The sequence below is a fragment of the Poecilia reticulata genome, linkage group LG17 (genome assembly GCF_000633615.1).
Source record: "Poecilia reticulata strain Guanapo linkage group LG17, Guppy_female_1.0+MT, whole genome shotgun sequence".
Lineage (NCBI taxonomy): Eukaryota > Metazoa > Chordata > Actinopteri > Cyprinodontiformes > Poeciliidae > Poecilia > Poecilia reticulata.
This window is the reverse complement of record NC_024347.1, coordinates 18,885,556-18,905,311: the sequence shown is the minus strand read 5'-3', so window position 1 is coordinate 18,905,311 and position 19,756 is coordinate 18,885,556. Positions and strand designations below refer to the sequence as shown.

At 39.6% G+C, this 19,756-nt stretch overlaps 1 protein-coding gene across 9 annotated transcripts in view; it reads right to left on the bottom strand.

Annotated features, from left to right (window-relative positions):
- The window catches only part of kmt2cb (lysine (K)-specific methyltransferase 2Cb), a 76,686-nt gene that overhangs the window by 34,190 nt on the left and 22,740 nt on the right, over nucleotides 1-19,756 (bottom strand). For 8 of the 9 annotated variants that reach the window (XM_017309999.1, XM_017309998.1, XM_017310000.1 and 5 more), the window contains exons 6-21: nucleotides 17,854-17,963; nucleotides 17,591-17,700; nucleotides 16,866-17,028; nucleotides 16,611-16,782; nucleotides 15,735-15,849; nucleotides 14,158-14,333; nucleotides 13,710-14,062; nucleotides 8,758-8,838; nucleotides 6,946-7,667; nucleotides 5,459-5,578; nucleotides 2,077-2,193; nucleotides 1,764-1,868; nucleotides 1,395-1,499; nucleotides 693-874; nucleotides 256-420; nucleotides 57-163 (exon numbers count right to left, since the gene is read on the bottom strand). In XM_017309999.1, the coding sequence (XP_017165488.1) occupies nucleotides 57-163; nucleotides 256-420; nucleotides 693-874; nucleotides 1,395-1,499; nucleotides 1,764-1,868; nucleotides 2,077-2,193; nucleotides 5,459-5,578; nucleotides 6,946-7,667; nucleotides 8,758-8,838; nucleotides 13,710-14,062; nucleotides 14,158-14,333; nucleotides 15,735-15,849; nucleotides 16,611-16,782; nucleotides 16,866-17,028; nucleotides 17,591-17,700; nucleotides 17,854-17,963 (2,903 nt within the window). The remainder of the gene's footprint in view (nucleotides 1-56; nucleotides 164-255; nucleotides 421-692; nucleotides 875-1,394; nucleotides 1,500-1,763; nucleotides 1,869-2,076; nucleotides 2,194-5,458; nucleotides 5,579-6,945; nucleotides 7,668-8,757; nucleotides 8,839-13,709; nucleotides 14,063-14,157; nucleotides 14,334-15,734; nucleotides 15,850-16,610; nucleotides 16,783-16,865; nucleotides 17,029-17,590; nucleotides 17,701-17,853; nucleotides 17,964-19,756) is intronic. The other variant, XM_017310003.1, reaches the window with a different exon arrangement.

Here is a 19,756-nt window from a genome sequence, read left to right as displayed (position 1 = left end):
CATTTGCTTTAATTTAAAACAAAACAAAACATTGTGCTAAATCACTACGCTCCCACCTTTTGTGGTCTTAAATGTTCGGCACATGGTGCAGTCGAAGCTGCTCTCTGCCGCCTTTTCTACGTCATCTTCTGAATGAAGATTCTGACAAGAAGCATGAAACCATCTGCAGAGAGGAGAAGACGTTCAGATAGTTTCCAGAGAGTTAGTCAGGGTTCTGCATTCCTTCCATGACAGTTCTGCAGGAACAACACAGACCTGTCACACTGGCGGCACTGAACAATGATGGTGCCCTCGCTGTAGTCCACCAGGCAGACTGGGCATGATGTAAGGCTGGCACAGGGAGCACACTGGGTGTAATTATTTTGCCAGTCACACCTCAGTCCTGGAGTGGTTGCACCACACTGCGTGCAGGACACACACCTGCAGGAGATGGGAGAAAAACAATGGTTATTTAGTCCAAATTATTTCCAAGAGGATAGAGATAAAAACAAAAAAACATTAGGCCACATATGTTACATTAGACAATTATTTAGCTTAGCCTTAAAGAAAGCATCACAGAAAAAAGTCATAAATTGGGAAAGAGTGAAGTTAAGTAAACCGGAATGTGACTCTGCAAGGCACCAGTTCAGTTCTAATTTAAAAGACTTACTGCTTGAAGCCCATTTGAGCACAATGATCAAAGAGTTACTCACCACTTGCACTTCCAGCTGTCCTTAGGAACATTCTGCAGAGGAGGGTCCAGACAGTATGTGTGATAGCTGATGTCGCAGTCGTCACACAGCAACAAGCGGCCAGGATCTGTGGCTTGCCCACAAGCCTCGCACACCGTACACTCAAGACATCGCCAGCCTTTACTGAGCACCACCTTGGTGATCTGTAAACAGTACAGCAGTAACAGACATGGAGAAATGTAGTTTCTGCCCTGCAAGCTGTCTTTTAAAATTTTTATCCTATAGAAAATAGGAAGTCCTCTATTAATTTTTGACAAATAGTTCGACAGTGAGCAGTCGTATAATGTGGGTTATGGAAAAGCTGTGCCAAAGAGGGGATAGAGAGAACAAAATAAAGAAAAAGAAAAGAAAGATTGAGAAGAGAAAGAAAGAAAAGTTCATACATGCGCAAAAGAAACAAAAAACTAATTTAAAAGGAAAGCCACAATGAGAGAAAGATGGATACGTGGGGGGAAGAAAGGGATGGAAGTCCAAATCAATCAGAGATAGAACTCAAGTTTGGGAAGACAAAAACAAGGAAGGAAAGACATTGAAGGAAAGTAGTCAAGACATGAGGGAGTGAGGAAGTAAACAGAAGGGAAACAAGGCAAAAAGAAAGGTAAGGCGGAACAATGAGGAGAAAGTAACAAGGTATTAGATGAAAAAAGGGGAAAAAAACTATACCTTTATACCAACACAGAAGGGATGGTAGCACTGGCCACACTGTACACAGGCCAACAGACGTCCCTCTGCACCGAGACCGAAACTCCCACACACCACGCACATGTCCTAAAAGTGGAGACGGATGTGAGTAAACTAATTTCAGTGAAATTGCTGAGTTACGCCAGTAAGTTTCAGAGGTTAGAGTAAAACAAGGCTTGGTTATTTCTGCTTCTGTGCTGTTGGGGGAAAAAAAAAAAAAAAACTCCGGAGGCCAAATTTTTAAGCAAACATTTTATTATGAGGCCATTTAGCGTGAATACAGAAATTCATGGTCAGGAATTTCAAATTAAAATCTGAATGTGCACAAAACAGATGGGCACACATACAAACCTGTTTCAGCGTGAAACTGTCATTGCTGGAGAAAATTACGACAGTGCTGTGCATCGCATTTTCCTCCTCTTCTTTGAGTGGGTATTGTGTTTCTATTGTGGTGATCTGCAAATAAGAAGGAAAAAAAAAACACACAAAAAATTTACATACAAATAGGAGAGCACAGGCTTTAAACAATATTTTATTACTGTCAAATAATACTGTAATTTTTCAAAGAAAAATGACATAACCTTTAATATGAACATCATCACTGCTTATAAAATAGCTGTTGTTTGCTTAACGAAGTATTTAAACAATCTCGTAAAGATCATACCCCAGGGTTGATGCTGGGACTCACTCCGTTTTTTCCTCTGGCTCTGCCCCGTCCAGCTCTGCCCGACAGCCCTGCTCCTCTCGGCCTCCTCCTACCGGGAAAGCCTGATCCTCGACCCTGCAGATGAACAAAAAAAAAACAACACAAAATGGCCAATTCAGTCTAACCATGCAATCACAATTTATTGTCATACAAACTGAAAAGACAAGCCCAAGCTCCGTCTGATTGTAAAAGTCAGCTTCTTTTCTGAAACACCTCTTTGGATGCCAAATGCCCAATTCATTTAGCTAAAGGTGCAACTATTCCCCAAGATGCTTCTTCTGAGAGTTCACTCATTGACGAGACAAAGGAGCGACTGGACACTTCTTCAATACATATTTGCTCCACATGCTAAAATTACACATTTCACAGATTGACTGAGGCAATAATGGTTCACGAGTGATGTGAATGTCATGGTGAGGGGATAAAAACAAAATTTATTTATGATGGGTGACACATTTAAATCAATATTAAACACTGATATTACATATTGTATGGTTCCAAGAAAGCAAACCTAATTTTAACTCGACACCACTCTGTGCTTCTGCATTCAATAAAAATGAAGGCAGCGACTGTTCTTCAAATTAGAACTGCAAAATATTTACTGGATCTTCACAATATATCAAAGCCACTGTTCCTACACAGCATTTTACATGTAAAAAATGTTGTGTAGGAATAACAGTTGTCAAAAAAATACTACGTTTTTCTTTGTGTTTAGCCCTTTATGGCTATTTGTTTTAATAAACTACTAAAGTTCACCATGAGTCTGTGGAGGTCTCTCTACTGTAGCCAGTCAAAATACATGAAAGTAAAACAAAAAAAACAAAACAAAAAAAAAAAAAGAAGGGAGAAAATAAAGAAAAGGAGCAAGAGTGGAAAGAATGGAAGAAGGAAGGAAGGAAGCTAAGCAAACTCAGTTAAGCTAAGCTAATAAGCCCACTCTGGCTAATTAACCTGAAAAAAATAGCTGGTAGTGTTATTCTATACAGTAAAACAGCAGAGCACATAATAATAAGCACATTTGTTTACAAATGTTCAACTAAATTTAGCCAGCATTAATCCTATAATTTGCGTTATTCTTCCAACACTGTACTTTCTCTTAGGAAAAAAAGGCTAAATAAGTACATGAAACCTCTAATGCGCCTTTTTTATCACAGTGAACGTCAACACATTCAATCTACGTGCACCTAAAATAAATGCTACATCCATTATTATAACCATGTTTCCGTTTTGACTAAATCAATCAGAACATGTTTATTAGGAAATCAATTTTTACATTCAATTTTACCATAAATACCATCTTTTCAATACAGTGACACAATCTACACACCATATGTAATGACATGATGGCCTCTAATAAAATTTCAAGTAAAATCTGGTGTCCTCTGCCAGAAACTGAAAATGGTCTTTCAGCAGGATAATGAGCCAAAACAACAGAAATAGTTTATCCGACGTAAAATCAAAGTTCTTCTATTGTCATCTCAGTCCTCAGATTGAACTGTTGGCTTTCTGTAGGAGTTAGGTCTGACCAAAAAAAAAAAAAAAAACTGAGTAAAGAGTGAGTAACTCGCATGAGAAGGCTACCAATGCGAGGTGATTTTTTTTCCCCCAGTTTGTTGTTTTACACTATTACAAACAACAAACAAAAGTCTTGTAAACAACACTCTGAATGAATACGGGGTGACCGTTAACAGTCATTTGTATTCAGTAGTAAAATAAACCAACACTCTTACTGCACCTTGGACTCCCACTGACGACTCAACATCCCTTCCCCCTGACATGATCACTGAAGGGAAGGCTGTTGCAACAAGTCAAGCCTGCATAACTTATCAGGTAGACAAACCTCAAAAGCAAGCTCTTTTTTTTCACAAAATTACCAGAAACGTCATTCTTTTCCACCTCTAAACTGTACATTGAACACATTCTGGCAGTAAAAGCAATAATGTGCGTATCAAATTTAAGGTACAAGGAAGCTCGAGATATATCCTTCAACAATATGCAGAAGCTACGAATGAATAAAAATTGAAAACATAGTTAACACAATATTTTTCTAACATTTAGCAAAAAGTCCCAACGCAACACACCATAAATGAATGCCTATGTGATGCTGATAATCTTTTTTTGTTGTTCTTGAATCGCGGTTGTGTGAAGCTCCTTGATCTACGCGTCTGTTAGAAAGTGACTTCATAATACAGAGCGATTAAGAAAGTGAAGGCAGGTTCTTCCTCTACAGGTTTCACAGTGCCTTTGGCAGATTTCCCGCAGGGGTTCGAAAGCTTGACATGACTGTCAGCTTCCATCTGCTTGAATCTCCTAAAAATCTTTCCAAAAAAGAAAACAAACAAAAAAAACCATTTTGGCCACATACTTCAAATGTTCTTTTTGACAACCCAACTTCATTTAACCCTGAACTGGAAATCTCACAAAGGCTTATGAAAAAGGTTAAAAAGGAAAAAGTCTAAAATCCACCAAAATGTTGTACCATTCTTACAGTTAAACATTTTAATAAAAATAAAAAAGGCTCCAAAGGTTTTCTCAAGCTGTATGCAACACAGCACTGCCCTGTCCCACCTGTTGCTGCACATTGCCAGGCAGCTGTGCTGAATGAAGACGCCAACAGATTTACCAACTTTAAGAAAAATGTCAACATGGCTGTTTGGAAAAAAGAAATCTGACTCTTATAGATAATACAAAAAAATTATTAAACCACACTTGGCAACGTATGAGCAGAGCATGCTTGTTAAGCAGCCAGAAGCAGACTGGCTACTTGAGTAGATAGCCCAAACAGAAACTAATACATACTTGCTATATTTGTGCTAAACTATAAAGTCTAGAACAGGAAAAAAAAATCTGTGCAGTCAGCACTTGAAATGTGAAATAATTTTGAATTGATATTCACAAGTTATTTTTGCTCCTGCCTATGTATCAAAATGACAAATAATGTTACGGTTATTATTATAACCGTAACAGTGACTTTTCTGTTTTTGTCAGTAGCATGACACAACGGTATTTTTTAGTAGAGAGAAAACACAACAGTGTACAGTTGACAAAGGCAGTCTGAATTCAGTGCTAAAGTGATTATATATTTTGTGAAAAACCTAATACCCTTGTTCACTAAATTCCACTCCAATATGACAAATATTTTAAATCTTCTTCCTCACATATTAGTAAACAAATTGGCTTTCTTATGCCTCTTCTTACTCCAAAGTGTACGTCATCATTTATTGCTGGCTGCATTACAGACCAGTGAAGCTCAGGAATACTCAGAGAGCGAGCGTCACAATAAATACGGTCAGAGAGGGCAGCTGCTGCCCTACCATCTCTGGTGAGCCACTGTATTTACCACTCTGATGCTCCAACCGGGGCTGCCATAAGACTGCCTGGTCCTTGGGTCCCAACCCTCTGGCTGGTCTGGTGACCAGGAAAAGGGTGAGCACACACTGCTATGGGGGCTCCATGCACCCTAAGGTAAGAAGGGATGGGTGAAAGGGTGAGAGAGAGTGAGAGAGAGTGAGAGAGAGAAAGAGGAGGGAGGGAGGAGGGCGACAAAATGCAGCAACTTAAAAACAAAGCCGGCAAAGAAACCAAAACATACGAAGAAGGATGTTAAAGAAATGTGGTGAGGTTCTCATGTAGTAACTTTAGATTAAGTTGAGATACACATTCACTTAAGGGAGGATCTTAAAAGCCAGAACATCTACAAGTCATTAAGTGACGCGACCAGTTAAAGCTAATCCTCATTTTCCATGCGCCTAGTTTAAAGAGCAAAACTTGGACAAGCAAATGTGTTAGTTGCAGTTTGTGTAGAAGAATTTACTAGCAATAGCGTGGCATTATAAAGTAGAAAAGGGTGGGAAATAGACCTGTTACGTCTCTTTATGGCAATCATATGTTTGGCATGCTGACAAGCAAGCAGCTGCATTCGCACAGCAAAACATCAGCGCATTAGCCATGCTTTGACTAAAGAGATTGATTTATGCTTTTTAGAAAAGATTTTCCCATACTGGGTGTAGTAAATTAATTTGAGCCCTGTAATGCTTATTTAAGAGTTAAGATATACTACCTCTAGAAGAGAAAAAAAATACATTTATTCAACTGAACTAGCTCCAATGGCACAATTCAATTCCAAATATTTTTTGAGAAAGTTCTACGTTCTGTATGAGGCAGACTTAGGACTCCAATATCAAAATAATCTGAATATTTGGTGTTTAATCTCCCTCAGCCACACGCAGTATATTAAGTAGATAATAAAAGGAATTACTTCTGCTGTTTCTGACTCAGTGGATGTTCATCCTAAGTCAGACAATGACCCAATGCCATGTTTATGACATGATCATGAGATGAATAGAAAGATAGATGATGATGATGATGATGATGATGTTTGAGGTGGATACCAGCAGTCAATGTTAGCAAAATATCTTCAATCCACAAAACCTCCATCTCCTATAGGGATTTACACACACACACACAAAAAGACTTTCTCGCATAGTTTTGAACGCTGTGTTACAAAAGGAGTAGAAAAATAGCCACTTTTTTACTTGTGTAGGGCACTGTAAGAGGTAAAGTAATGTTATAGACAGAAACAAACAAGTTACTATCCCAGGCCTGAAGCTACTTCAATCACATAGAAACCAGTGACAGAAAAACTCTGATCATGTTTCAAAGAGCGTGACTCACAGGTAAAACAGAAAGAGAAGGTGAACTAGGTGCAGATACCTATTAAAATTGCTTTGAAGTTTTAGCTGAATTGCAGCAGGGAATCAAGTAGAGTGATTCCCTCTGTGCCAATGAATGGTAGTAAGCTCAATGATTAGCAGTTTGGCGTCATACCTGTTTCACCCGAGGCCTCCCGGGAGAAAACTTCCTCTTTGTGATGGCCGGTTTTCCCATGCCGATCTTCGGCGTGAACGGTATGAGGTTTGTTGTTGGTATCATACTGCTGTGGTCACTCAGCGTGGGTAGGACCTGGGTCTGTGACGGGTCTCTGAGAGGCATCCCTCTGGCCAGAGGAGAAGAGTGCGAGGGAGAGGAGACCATTTCGGCCAATCTCTCCACTGCTGTTTTGACAGGTTTCTCCTCTGAAGACAAACCAGGAAATAACACATTGGGCTTGCTGTCCAGTGTAGAGTTCATCTCCTCTGATCTACTAGAAGTTGAAGGCTTAACAGTCTCTGCCAAGTTCATGTGAAATGCACCCTCGTTCTTCTCTTTGTTAGGTTGCTTAGGAGCAGTTTCCAAGAAAGAAGCCTTCACTACGTCCATACTTGAAGTTTGGTGTAGTGCGACTTCCATTGGTTGTTCCATGAAAGTTACTGATGTAGTACTTGGTTCTTTGGTGGTTGAGATGATGGCCTTAAAATCCTTTGTGCTGGGGTCGACCGTGCCCTGCTCGGGGCAGGCCTCTGTATTTGCTGGTTTGATTAGCAATGTGATATCCTGCGTCTGTAGGGCCTCAATGGGCTGCTGGACAAGAAAGGGTTCCTGGCTCGGAGATGACAATGACGCAGAACTTTCTGTAGACGTGAGCTGGGGTCTAGCTGCTGGTTTTGTTTCTGTAAAAGAGTAAACAAAAGTTGGTGTTAAGAACATACCGTATTTTCCGCACTGTAAGGCGCACCTAAAAACCTTCAATTTCCTAAAAAGCAGACAGTGTGCCTTATAATCCAGTGCGCCTTATATATGGACCAATATTGAGCCACAACAGGTCTAGCAACTACGGTAAACAGCCGCCGACTTCATTTTCGGCCGTAGAAGAAGCGCACGATGGATGCTGGAATAGTTGTCAGAACGATGGTTTGTTAATAAAGTTTGACTGACCTATCTACCTACCGACCTGACAATCAGGTTGTCTGCAGGTCATTTAGCACCACGTTCTCCACCAACATGCTGTGCGCGAACGGAGAAGGGTGACCATCATCCGGCCACGCCCCAGCCCAGTCGCGGAAGGCTCTCCTCGCCGACCCGAGTCGGACTGTTTTGTTGACATTTTTTATGTCAACAAAGTGGCTTTAGATATTCATCCGGGGTGCTTCGACTAGAGTTACCAAGGGACCAGCCCCTATACATTTAAAGCCGGGGACGGCAGGGGAAGAGAGACAGAGGCTGAGGCGGCAGYGTGTCGGTTGGTCTGTGTTACCCAGAAAGCAGTTGGGCACAATATCGCAACACCAACACCGTGAGTGAAACAATGACTGGCACAGCCTACTATATAAAGTACTCGGGGACCACTTCTTTATAAATGTGGATGTGTAACAACAAGAGTATGGAACAAATTGGCAACCCAAACTGAAGCGTCTATTCTATGCGCTTTATAATGCGGTGCGCCTTATATATGAAAAAAGTTTTTGGCCTATTTTAAAACTTATAATCCTTATAGCCTTATAGTGCTATATATAAATGCACCACGTATATATATATAAATGGACCTCAGWTTGGGTTGTTTGTTCCATACTCTATTATTACACATCTACATTTATAAGCACCTTATAGCCTTATAGTGTGGAAAATATATTTGTTAAGAACATAAATGTATTCAACATAATATTTACAAATAAAGCAAAAATTGACGGGCATGAAAACCAACAACCCTTTCAGCTGCTAAATCAGTCATGTTCGCAATAAATTAAGTCGAAATGTACAAACCTGGGTTGAATTCTGCTGTAATTTTGTTGACAGAGGGTTCAGTGCCCTGCATCTCAACAGCATCTGCTCCTCCTTGGGCTTCTAAAGAGAGAAAGTGGAACACACTTATTAGTTTACAAAAATACTTCAGCGACAGGATAATAGCATATTGTAGAAAATCACCAACAAGCGAGCTAATGAAAGGAATTGTTTCAGGTTTTCACTGCCTTAACTAGCCCTGATGAAAGATCCGTAGGCCGAACACTAAAAATCCAATTATTTTCCAATCAGTGAATGCACTACATCCTGGAAGTACCAAATTGTTCCGGTAACAGGACTCTTTAATGTACAAGCTGCTGCTGTGTTAAAGGTAGCTATTTGATGTGAGTTGCTAAAAAACTTGTAAAACAATAATTCTTACATTTCTCCATCTTTGTCCTGAAATATTAGTGAAATCCTGCGCAACACTGACTGCTCTCAGACACTATAAAATTGATTCAAATTGATTTTAGTCCATCAGAGCTTTGCAAGAACAGCAATCAGAAATCTAGCACAAAATCTCTGATCAGTGTAAGTCTCGTTATTATTGAAGAGAACCCTAAGGAGATAGATAACACCCACAACAACCAATAGAAAAGTAAAAAAAACAAAACAAAACAAAAAAAGACAAAAAACTAAATAGAAACTACTTCAGACAGAAGCAACTACCGTGCAACTGGTTGCTACTGGGAGGGGCTACTGGTCAGAATGCACTTGAAATCATTGTTTTGCTTTTTAACAAACTGGTGACTACTATGCCCTTACTCTAGTTTTTTTATGTCCCATGTCTGTTTTGTTTAAAAGCTATCAATTCATTTAACTCGTGCTGTATGAATAGAACCAGTCATCCCTGGCTATCAGGGATCCACACATCGAGCCAATATTCTGCCAGACAGCATCTGACAGTACAGACAGCCTAGTCTTAAGGAGGCACCCACTATTTCAATCCACAAGTTCCCATGTCACACTGATCCTGACACACGCATGCACCTGCTACGCATCAATGCCAGGGAAGGGAGTAACCATGACAACCAACATCCCAGGGTCTGTGTGCTCTGGGCTCATGACTGTGCAGCTTGCAGGTGCTCATCCGGTGCTCATGCCGGAAAGTAAATTAGGAAGATGGGCCTACAACCATCTCTTGCCATCAGCTATTGACCAAGCTGAACACACATTCATTGTAATAAACTCTTTTTTTTTACTCACTGAATAAGCAAACTAAACAGTTTAGATTATTACATAACTAAAACTCTGCAATAAAAAATCCTAGTCAGGACTAACTTGCACATGCAGGGCAGATTTAATAGCATCTATTAAACATCGATAAACCTGGAGCGGTGCGAAAACTGGCAGTCAAACAGCTCAAATAAAGAATTTTATTAAAGTACCCATTTGGGTGTATGCCAGATGAGTTATAATTGCAGCTGGTATCTTGTTTAATGTCATATTAAATTCCATCTATAGCGATACAACTGAGGTTTGCATGAGCGAGAATCAGAGTTTTACATTGATTAATACCAGTAGTATATCTACAGTATTACACTGCTAGTTGATTACATCTGATACAGACAATATTTAAATTAGTCTAAAGCATTGATTCAGTTACTTAAATCTTACTGCACAGATAAAGAGAACACCAATAGCTATTTAAACATTTGTACCGTTTTCACTTATCCGTCAGTAAGAACACCAGAAAGTGGTTTCTAGAGAGCATAAAGTATATAAATATTGGCTACTGGTAAACAGTAAAGTTAAAATAGAACATCAAAATAGGCCATTTGCGCTCTGTGATGTCGTTGCTGTAGTCTGACAAGCCTGATGTGTCATTAAGCAGATTAATATAAAATTAATTTTGAAGACTATTACAAGAATTGTGGCCTAAAGTAGAACTGCGCAATACAGCAAATGGCAACGGTCAATCACAACATCACGGTTTTCAGTATAATAAAGTAAAGACTGTTTTGTTGTGGACCGTTATGTTGTAAATGTTGTCATGCAACTTTTTCTATTTGCTAAATGTCAGTATACTACATACAGGAACACGGCCATGCTTTTAAACAATTTGAGAAAGCCTAGCTGATATTATGATTTTATGACTTTGTGCTAAGACTAAATCAAAACCACAACAGTTGTTTGGAGGCACACTTTAATGTGTTTTAAAGCCACACCTCAAATACACCACTTTCTTGTGTGACATCACGGAAAAATTAAAAGCAACCAGCCGGGATTAGGTAGGGAAAAGTGTGCCTCCACGACTCCGGTTCATCCTTGGATACAAATATCCACATACTTAAAGTCGCCATGTTTATCTGTTCCAGCAATTATGCAAGAATAAACACAATGGGAAATGATCCGCCGTCTTAAAGTTTGAGGAGTCGTGTTCCAAGTCCCAGAGACTCTTTGAATCCCCAGAACATAAAAGCAAAAGATGTTGGCTGTAGCTGACAACAGTCATTGTTCACATTATTAATTCTGTACCTATATGGAAAGCCACAAAGAAAGAGGCAAGCTATTATGGCATACTGAACATAGAAACACTTGATTACTTTTATGAATCCACTGAGGCACAAAGACATTAACTTTTGGAGACAAGTCCTGTGAAGTATTTGGCCAAAACAAAAGAAAAATGGTGAAGCTTGAAATACTGAGAATGCCATCCTGACTGTGAAGGACAGGAGATGTAGCATCATGTTGTATGGGTGTTTTTCATAAGTAAAGTGTGTGGAAACATTAAAGCAACATTTCAAAGCATCATTTAGGAAGTTAAAGCTTTGTACAAATGCTTCTTCCGAATAGACAAAGACCGCAAGCTTCACTAAATTCATTAGAAAATGGCTTAAAAACAGCAAAGTTAATGATTTGGAGCCCTGAATCCAATCCCATAGAAAATTTAGGGGCAGACTTTAAAAGATGTGTGTGTGTGAGCAAGGTAGCATGCAAACCCAACTCAGTGGCACCATTTCTGTGAGGAGGAATGGGCCAAAATTACAGCAAACCAAGGCACTTGAGGAAGGAGACAGTTGATGTGATGAACTGGTCAACTCATCTGGCTGAACGAGCTCTACACTCACAAGTATGAGAAACACTTGCAGAATAAACCTTCCTTAATTAAGATTGGCCAAACAGGCCTAGCATATCTCAAAAAATGGAAAAGCGGGGAAAGCTGTGCTTTTTCAGCCAAATCTAATAAGGGGATTGTAAATGACCAGAAGTAGAAAAAGAGTGAGCATCTGTGCCTAGTGTGCAAAACAAGCAGACAGACAGTGTGAGTAGTAATGAATGAGCCAGCATTGCTTCAAGGCAGGTTAGCAGACAGGGGACCCGTGATATAATCATAATACTCTCATCCATTCTCTACAGTCAGTTCGGGCTGCCTCAACAAGAGTGGGCAGGATAGTGGGCTGCCACTGACATCCCTAACCTCGCTTGCCGTACATATTTGGGGAGGAATTTTGCACTTCAATCCTGGCTGACCTCACTTGGACCAGATTGCAGTGCAATGCACTGTCGAACCATAGGTGTTGGTCTTAGTTTTGGAATAAGTGCACCTCTGAAATGACTCTTGGTGCAAATCAGATTATGGGCTTGTGGGTTTCTAACAAAAATTAGAAACCCACATGCCCATGGGGCAAGTATAAATCTTGAGTGTAGGTTTATCAGATGTCATTATCTAGTAAAATACAGGTAGACTTTACCTTAATGGAAAAACTACTTAGTGATTTAACTGAAATCTACACTTTTGACATTTATTACCTACGTATGTTTCTTAAATGAATACAGAAGACAAATCTTTCATTCTTGCTCAAAGGCAATCCATCCCAGCATCCCTATACATTAAAGAGAGCCCATTATACTTCCTTTTATACAAGTTAGGATAGACCTACAGGCTATACAAAACATTACATTTTTCCACAAAATCATTCTCACATAATGAGATTTCACTTGCACAGTTCTACCCATTTTGACCTCCATTTGTAATGAGCTGTTTAAGGGCCTCCTGTCTCTTATGTAAATAAGTTACTGTTGGCCACACAACAGCAGTGGAAGCGTAAACTCCGCTTACACTCGCACTTTAGACACATGAAAATGGCTGTACAATTGTACAGCTGTACATCTTAGCCCCCGAGTCAGACCCAGAATGAGTGGGGGCTCCTGCACAACCATCAATGACTGAACAAGTCAACAACAAAACACTTGCTTTTTCAGCAGCCATTGTACAGCGCATACAGCGGTAAAACTAGCTGACTAGCTCTGCTTGTAGAAAGGTGCCCACTGACTGACATCAGCAGTGAGAAGTATTTAAATGGCTCATTTTCCAGACACCAAAAACATTACTTTATTGCCAGAAAATGGTTAGTTGTTTTTTTAAGCACTTGGATTGTTTCTAGAAGCAGTAGAGACCATAAAGGAAGTACAAAAATTGAATTGCACATAATAGGACCTTTTAAAGTAATTTAAAACCAGAGAATTATGAAGAACAACACTGTTTTAATCTGCAACTAGTGGGACACCATATGCTAGTGTGCGAATACTCAGATGTCTCCTTGAAAATAAGGTAGTGTTTCTTTCTGTGCTGCTGCGGTACACACAACACTCCTTTCAATTATTTTACCTTCATGAATAGTAACTTTCACACAACTTAATTAACGCTGATTAACAAGCTGGTATGGCAAACCATTTCTCTGAACTGTATCTCTGTGGCCAGCTGTTCTTTGAATGAATTCTCAACCACAAACCCTGGGTTTCATTTTCAATCACACAAGCTGAAGCTCGGTGTGTGTGATGCCGCCATTGTTCAACATGTTCAAAAATGCAACAATTTTTGGGCTTATCTTATACGAATTTGAGATTGTTCGATCAACAAAGAGAAAGGGAGAAAAAGATAGAGAGGATCAGAGACTAAAGTGTGTGTAATCTTTTGAACAAAGACCCACCAGGCTTTTGGTCTGGCATGGACAACTTCTCCTCCTGGACGGTGGCTTGAGCAGGCTCTGGATCAGAGTGCAATGGAACAGCGAGTAATTCCGGTTTGGGATCATTGTGCATTTCAGGGAACAGCTGAACGCCAGGTTCAAGGTCTTTGTGCTTTTGAGCCGGCGGTAGGCCAGACTCAGAGTCTATGTGCATGGGGGCCGGTTGAGGACTGAGCTCTGGGCCAATGTCCATGTCCTCTGCCTCCAGCGCCCGCTCTGCAACAGGAGACTTGCAGTTGGAGCAAACGTAGTCCTCCCTGGGGTGGATTTCTCCAAGGCCTGAGTTCTGACGCTCACATTCCAGGTGTAGCCATCTGACAGGAGTGCAAAGGAATTCAAGGGATTGTTCAACAAATATTTCTACAACACAAATGGTAAGCAAAAGGGCCAAGCACTTTTTTTTCCTTACCTTTTACAAGTCTGGCAGAGTAGTAAGTCTTTGTGATGCTCAGGGTCCAGGATGCAGGAGCACATTGGACAGCACAGAGCRGGGTCCTGGTTCTGGACACAGTTCTCACATAACAGACTGGTATGGTGCCATTGTCCACTGGTTCGTGTTCCACACTGGATGCAAACCCTGCAGTTCTGTGGAGAAAGTGGCATAATATGCTAGAGCCATTTAGACCAAGTRTAGTACAAAAAATAGAGAAGTCATTTCATTATATATGCAAGGATTATTTAATCCTAAATCTACCTTAATTATATCAATAGTTTCATTTATATTTGTTTTGGCTTTATGCTGAATCTTAACTATTTATTTCACTTAAAAGCGCCACATCAAAAAATACAGGCTAGTTGAYAGAAAGACTGAAAATAGGRAAGAGCAACAAGCTGCTGTTTTAAATCTGCAATCATGGTTTATAATAAAACGTTTACAGGAAAATGGGAGTTAAAGCTTGGGAATGAGGAATAGCATTTTTTTGCTATTGTCCATGAGAATGAGGAATCTAAACATGAAAGTGTGAATATGTAGACAAGATACATTTRAAGCTCAAAAATGTATGGCACAGATTTWAAGCCGCTATGTTAAATTTGATATGCAAAGACATGCCAATGATGGAAATAAAAGGTTTCTCAGAAAATTTGGTTAGAAAATATTTTCTAAAAAACAACATCACCTAATTTCTTTTTAACATCCACTTAAAGCTTATTCATGAAATGTACAATCACACAACTGAGTTTGCAGTTTATGAGACCAACCACCCACATAAATCGACAATGTTTATTYATTTTTTCTTTCTAAAGAAAAGATTCTGCAACTCAATTCAACAAAGACGACGTCAGAGGAACATCACACAGCAATGAAACTGGAAAGATGACTATTTTTTTTTCAATCTGTATGTCAGACAGACCACACAACTCAGATCAAAACTGACACACATATGGAGACAGGCGCTGAGACAGGCGCTCATGCTRAGGAGATGTGAGCATCAACGATTTGTGTTGGCGTCAYTATTCTGTGCCGAGTCAAGCACGGAAGCCAAAATGTGGRGGAACTCTTCACCTGCTCCTTCCTTCTCTGTGACCTACTCCAACACAACACTTGTGCATGTACACGCAAGTACCCTTTGTACTATCTTTTGGCGTTGAGGCTGAACTGAAACCTTTAAGGGATCAGCTGCTGCGAGTCATTTCTTTCACACACAATGTGCATATTCCTTTGGGTCTAAGTCGCTCTACCCAGCAACAGAGCCTTGGTGTATTTATTTTCTTCCCATCTACGCACACACACACACACACACACACACACACACACACACACACACACACACTGAACACAACATGACTCTGCAAAAAAAAAAAAAAAAAGGAAGGAAAATGGAGCGCCATTATGTAAAAACAACGATTTAAATCAACCGCAAAAATTTCTCACTCTGACATTGTGTATCAAGTTTCACTGCTTTCATTACAGTTACGTCGCAATTAAAAATTACTTTTTTTTTTTTCAATCAGTCAGGGGATCGAGAAGCTTAGGATGACTCCTACCTTACACCTCCACCCATTGGTTGGCAAAGAGTCGATAGCCGGTTGCAAGCAAAAGGTGTGGTAGCCTTTGTCACACATGTCACAAACCAGCATTTTAGTGTCCTCTCCTGGGTTCCTACAGGCAAAACAGAAAACCAAGTGATATTGTGTAAGATTTGAGATGTCCTAATCAGAACCTTTTGTCAGATTCAAAGTATTTTCTCTCACTGAGTCATATTTCAAAACTACACTAAAATCAGKTATACTTGATCTGCATGGACATTGTGAGTGTGTGCCACTTTATTACGATTTTTAGGTCGAAACACAAACGGTTACAACAACAGACAAATGCCAACACTAGTTTTGGAAGACATGAATACAGAAATACTGCTTTAGATATTTGCAGGACCTTCTATGTGGCAGCTGTTAGAYTTTATCAACATCACTGATTCCAACAAGCTCAAAAAGTTGTTTACATTCCTGCTGTTGCAAATTTTTAAACAACTGAATCAGAACGTGTTTATGTCCCATTATTTGCACATTTTAGCTTGCCGGKTTTTTTATGCACAAATATACAAGCACRGTTTGTACATTTCATTTTTAAATTATCCAATTCGATTTCACGTTTCTTACAAAATATTTGAATGTAACTTCAAATATAACATTTGGGCTTTCTATACAAAATATAWGACTTAAGCCTCAGTTTATATAAAGGTCAGGGGTTACATGAATTAAGCTTCAGGGTTAAACTCCCAGTTAGTTTTTTCACAAGCCACAGAGGCAAACAAAACAACGTGCATCATGCCTGGGAGCGGTGCAGAAACTAAGAAGGACTGCCAGTGAAAGAGACAGATTCTTTGTAAGGCTTCATTTAGGTGGGAGGTTAAARTGACTCACTTGCATGTCTGGCAGACTTTGCACTCTGGGCACTGCCAACCTGCCCTTTTTAGAGGGGTCACTGCTATGTCCAGGCACATCCCGTGGTAATGCAGACCACAACTGGTGCAGAAGAGCTGGTCTAGTAGGTCCCCTGGGCTATCGCACAGCACGCAATTTACATCGTCTACAACTATCAAACCAAACACAACAAGCACATCAGTGAATATCTAGCACATGATATTCTTTGTCTAATTGTGCAACTTCTTAACTTACATTTGTGAATTGCCAATTCAATATGTTCTGGGCAGTGGAGTGAAAGACTTCTGATATCTTGAAATGTCCCAGCTGCCCCTGCGCAGGGGTAATGGTAGAGTTGAGCACATCCTTCTGCACAGCACTTAATGGAGGCTCCAAGGCGCTTACAGTATGCACAGTGCTGTGGAGACAAAGAAAAATAAAAAGAATAATAAAATAGCTTTTCTTWAAAACAGTCTTTGCCTGCAACAGCATATTAATTATACCAGCTTCATTAAAGGTCTAATACTGACTTAAAAAAAAAAGGGAGGATGGTTTAGATCCTTCAACATTTCTGGGAAAAAAAATATATGAATCTGGATTTTAGCTTCAAGAACAAAACAACAAAATCTCAAACACCTTCTATTGTCCGCCAACTCCATGAGTGTGWACTAATAGCCACAGTGGAGATCAAGTGGCAGAATTGCTATTCAGCTGCTGGACCGATGGGCTGCAAACAGAGAACTTTGAGCAGCAACACTGCTACCAGACACAGCCAACCGGCTACGAGAGCTGTGCGCTGCTGAGTGGCATGACCTTTTCCATTTCACAGCTGAGAGATCCACGCTGCCTCTCTGACCTTTACCAGTCAGCCTGATCCAGCCGCTTTTCTGTGMCTCAATGAAGCAGTCCCTCCCTGCTGCCCTGGCGCATTAAGATGGTGTTAACACCGATTAATCTACAGATGTTCTCCCTCCACTTACCTTTGTGCTCCCTGAGTCWATGGCTCTGTCCACGTTAAGAAGAGATTGTCCCTCGCCCTCACAAACACCGTCAGACCACATGGCACAATTCTGATGTGCCCAACATTGCCCTAAAAAATTTCAAGTGATAAAGTATAAGAATAAAAACCTTCAAGGCAAAAACCAGCAATCAAATGGGGTTCAAATACAAAGTTTCATTAACAGAGCAAAAAAAAAAAAAAAAATGCTTGGTTCAAAAAAAATAAAGTTATCACCAATCCTACCTGACTCAAACAGAGACTGGACTTTAAGACCTTGTGGAAGGCCGACRTGAGAAAGCTCATCCCAAAATCGACTGGCAGAGTCTGGTTCTTCATGGCAGGTTTCAGACCCACTGGAGGGGGGAGGACGAGGTGAAATTTAATACAGAAAGGAAGCTTCAAAAATTTCAAAGCGAGATAATTATACGTATACTTTCAAAAAGCTGAAATAAGGAGACAAGAAAACTGAGATGAGGGGAAAGTATTTGGCCATCTAGTTGTCTGGTTGTCCTGAGTTATACAATGATTAAAAAGGATRTTTCTTTACGTTATACAACACAGAAAATAAATGAAAAAGCATTAGYGTTTCAAAGGGACCTTCATTTCAATCAACAGACAAAAAAGATAAATAAATATTTAAAAAGATTGATTTTGACAAGATTGCACACTCATTATAAGACGCCTTATTTACAGCCTAATTATGTAATTATATTCACCTTTCTTCTTACAACTGCACCGTGTCTGTCCATCATGCTAATTAAAAGGAAAAAAAACAAAAACATAAAAGGTACCTACTGCCTGGCAGACTGCCAGACCAAACCGCTCTACTCTCATGACAATATTAGGAACTGAGAAAACTAGAATTCAGCTTATTAAAGTCAACAAATATACTAGGCAAGAAAGTCAGAGACAGCAGTGACCGGCCAGATCCAATCCCTCCCTAACAACAATATTCAGTGAAGAAGAAGTTACAGAGGGAGGAAGACCACAGGGTTACATAGCGTAATCCCTGCTTCTTCGATAACAGAGTGTGGTGTTTCACTTTGGGAATTGCCGGTCAYGCTGAGGGGATTCCCATAGTGAAACTGAAAGCAAAACTGAAGTGGAAAAGTAAGCTGAATTTTCCTTTCAGGCACAGATGGCGTGTTAGCGGATTCTTCAGGCTGCTACTTTTTGAACGTGGAAAACCTTCAGCAGATAACAGGAATGCYGAACATATCATAGCAAGGATACTCCGTTTTATCCTTAGAAGAGTCAAAATCTGTCAATCTGTCACAGGAGTCTTCAGGAAAGTTGAGGAATTATGCTAAAACTAAGGGTCTGGGGKTTTTAATTGTCCAATAATCTATAAGGATTTCCTATATTTTCATATTTTCAGTGATGCAGAGGGAGACGGCTCTGTAGCTTTTTTACGCAATTTTTAATGTACCTACATAGATTTTAATGTTACAATATTTTAAAATTCATATAGATTTTTTTTTTATTTATAGCTCAAAATCACAAACTTAAGTTAACAAAAATCAGTAATCAGGCAAACTATAATCGATTTATCTCCAGAAAATGTCTKAAGAGATCAGAAAGAAAAAAACTGAAGAGCACTCCAAGCATTAAAAAGGATGAGCACAAAGGCTAAGGAGATTGGTGGTTAATTCAATAAATTTTCTTATTATAGAACTATGATGATTTTGGATATTARGAAAATCAATAAACATGAATTGGTCACAAAATAAAACCTCCGGTACCACAAGGGATTAAACCTAAAAACACTTGTGTACCGATGTGACTTAAATAAATATTTAAAAGTGGCYAACATCCAACAGGAAAATAACATGAACCCTTCAGATTGGTTGGATAATGAGTTTTCTTTATGCAAATGGCCCCCAGTCTCCCCATCTCAATTCCACCGGGGAAAAAAAACACTATAATAATGATGCAGACCCAACCGTGCGGCACCAAAGTGTCAGTGTTGACAAAGTGGCAAGAAATAAATTCARGATACTGTAATTTAAAAATGTGTCAGTTCTAAAAGGTAGAATATACTTTAATCAGGATCAAGATGTGATTAATTTAAAAATAAGAGTAACTCTTCAGCTTTATTTTATTATACAGTCAGAAATTCAGCAACCTGTCCACAAAAGAAAAAGTT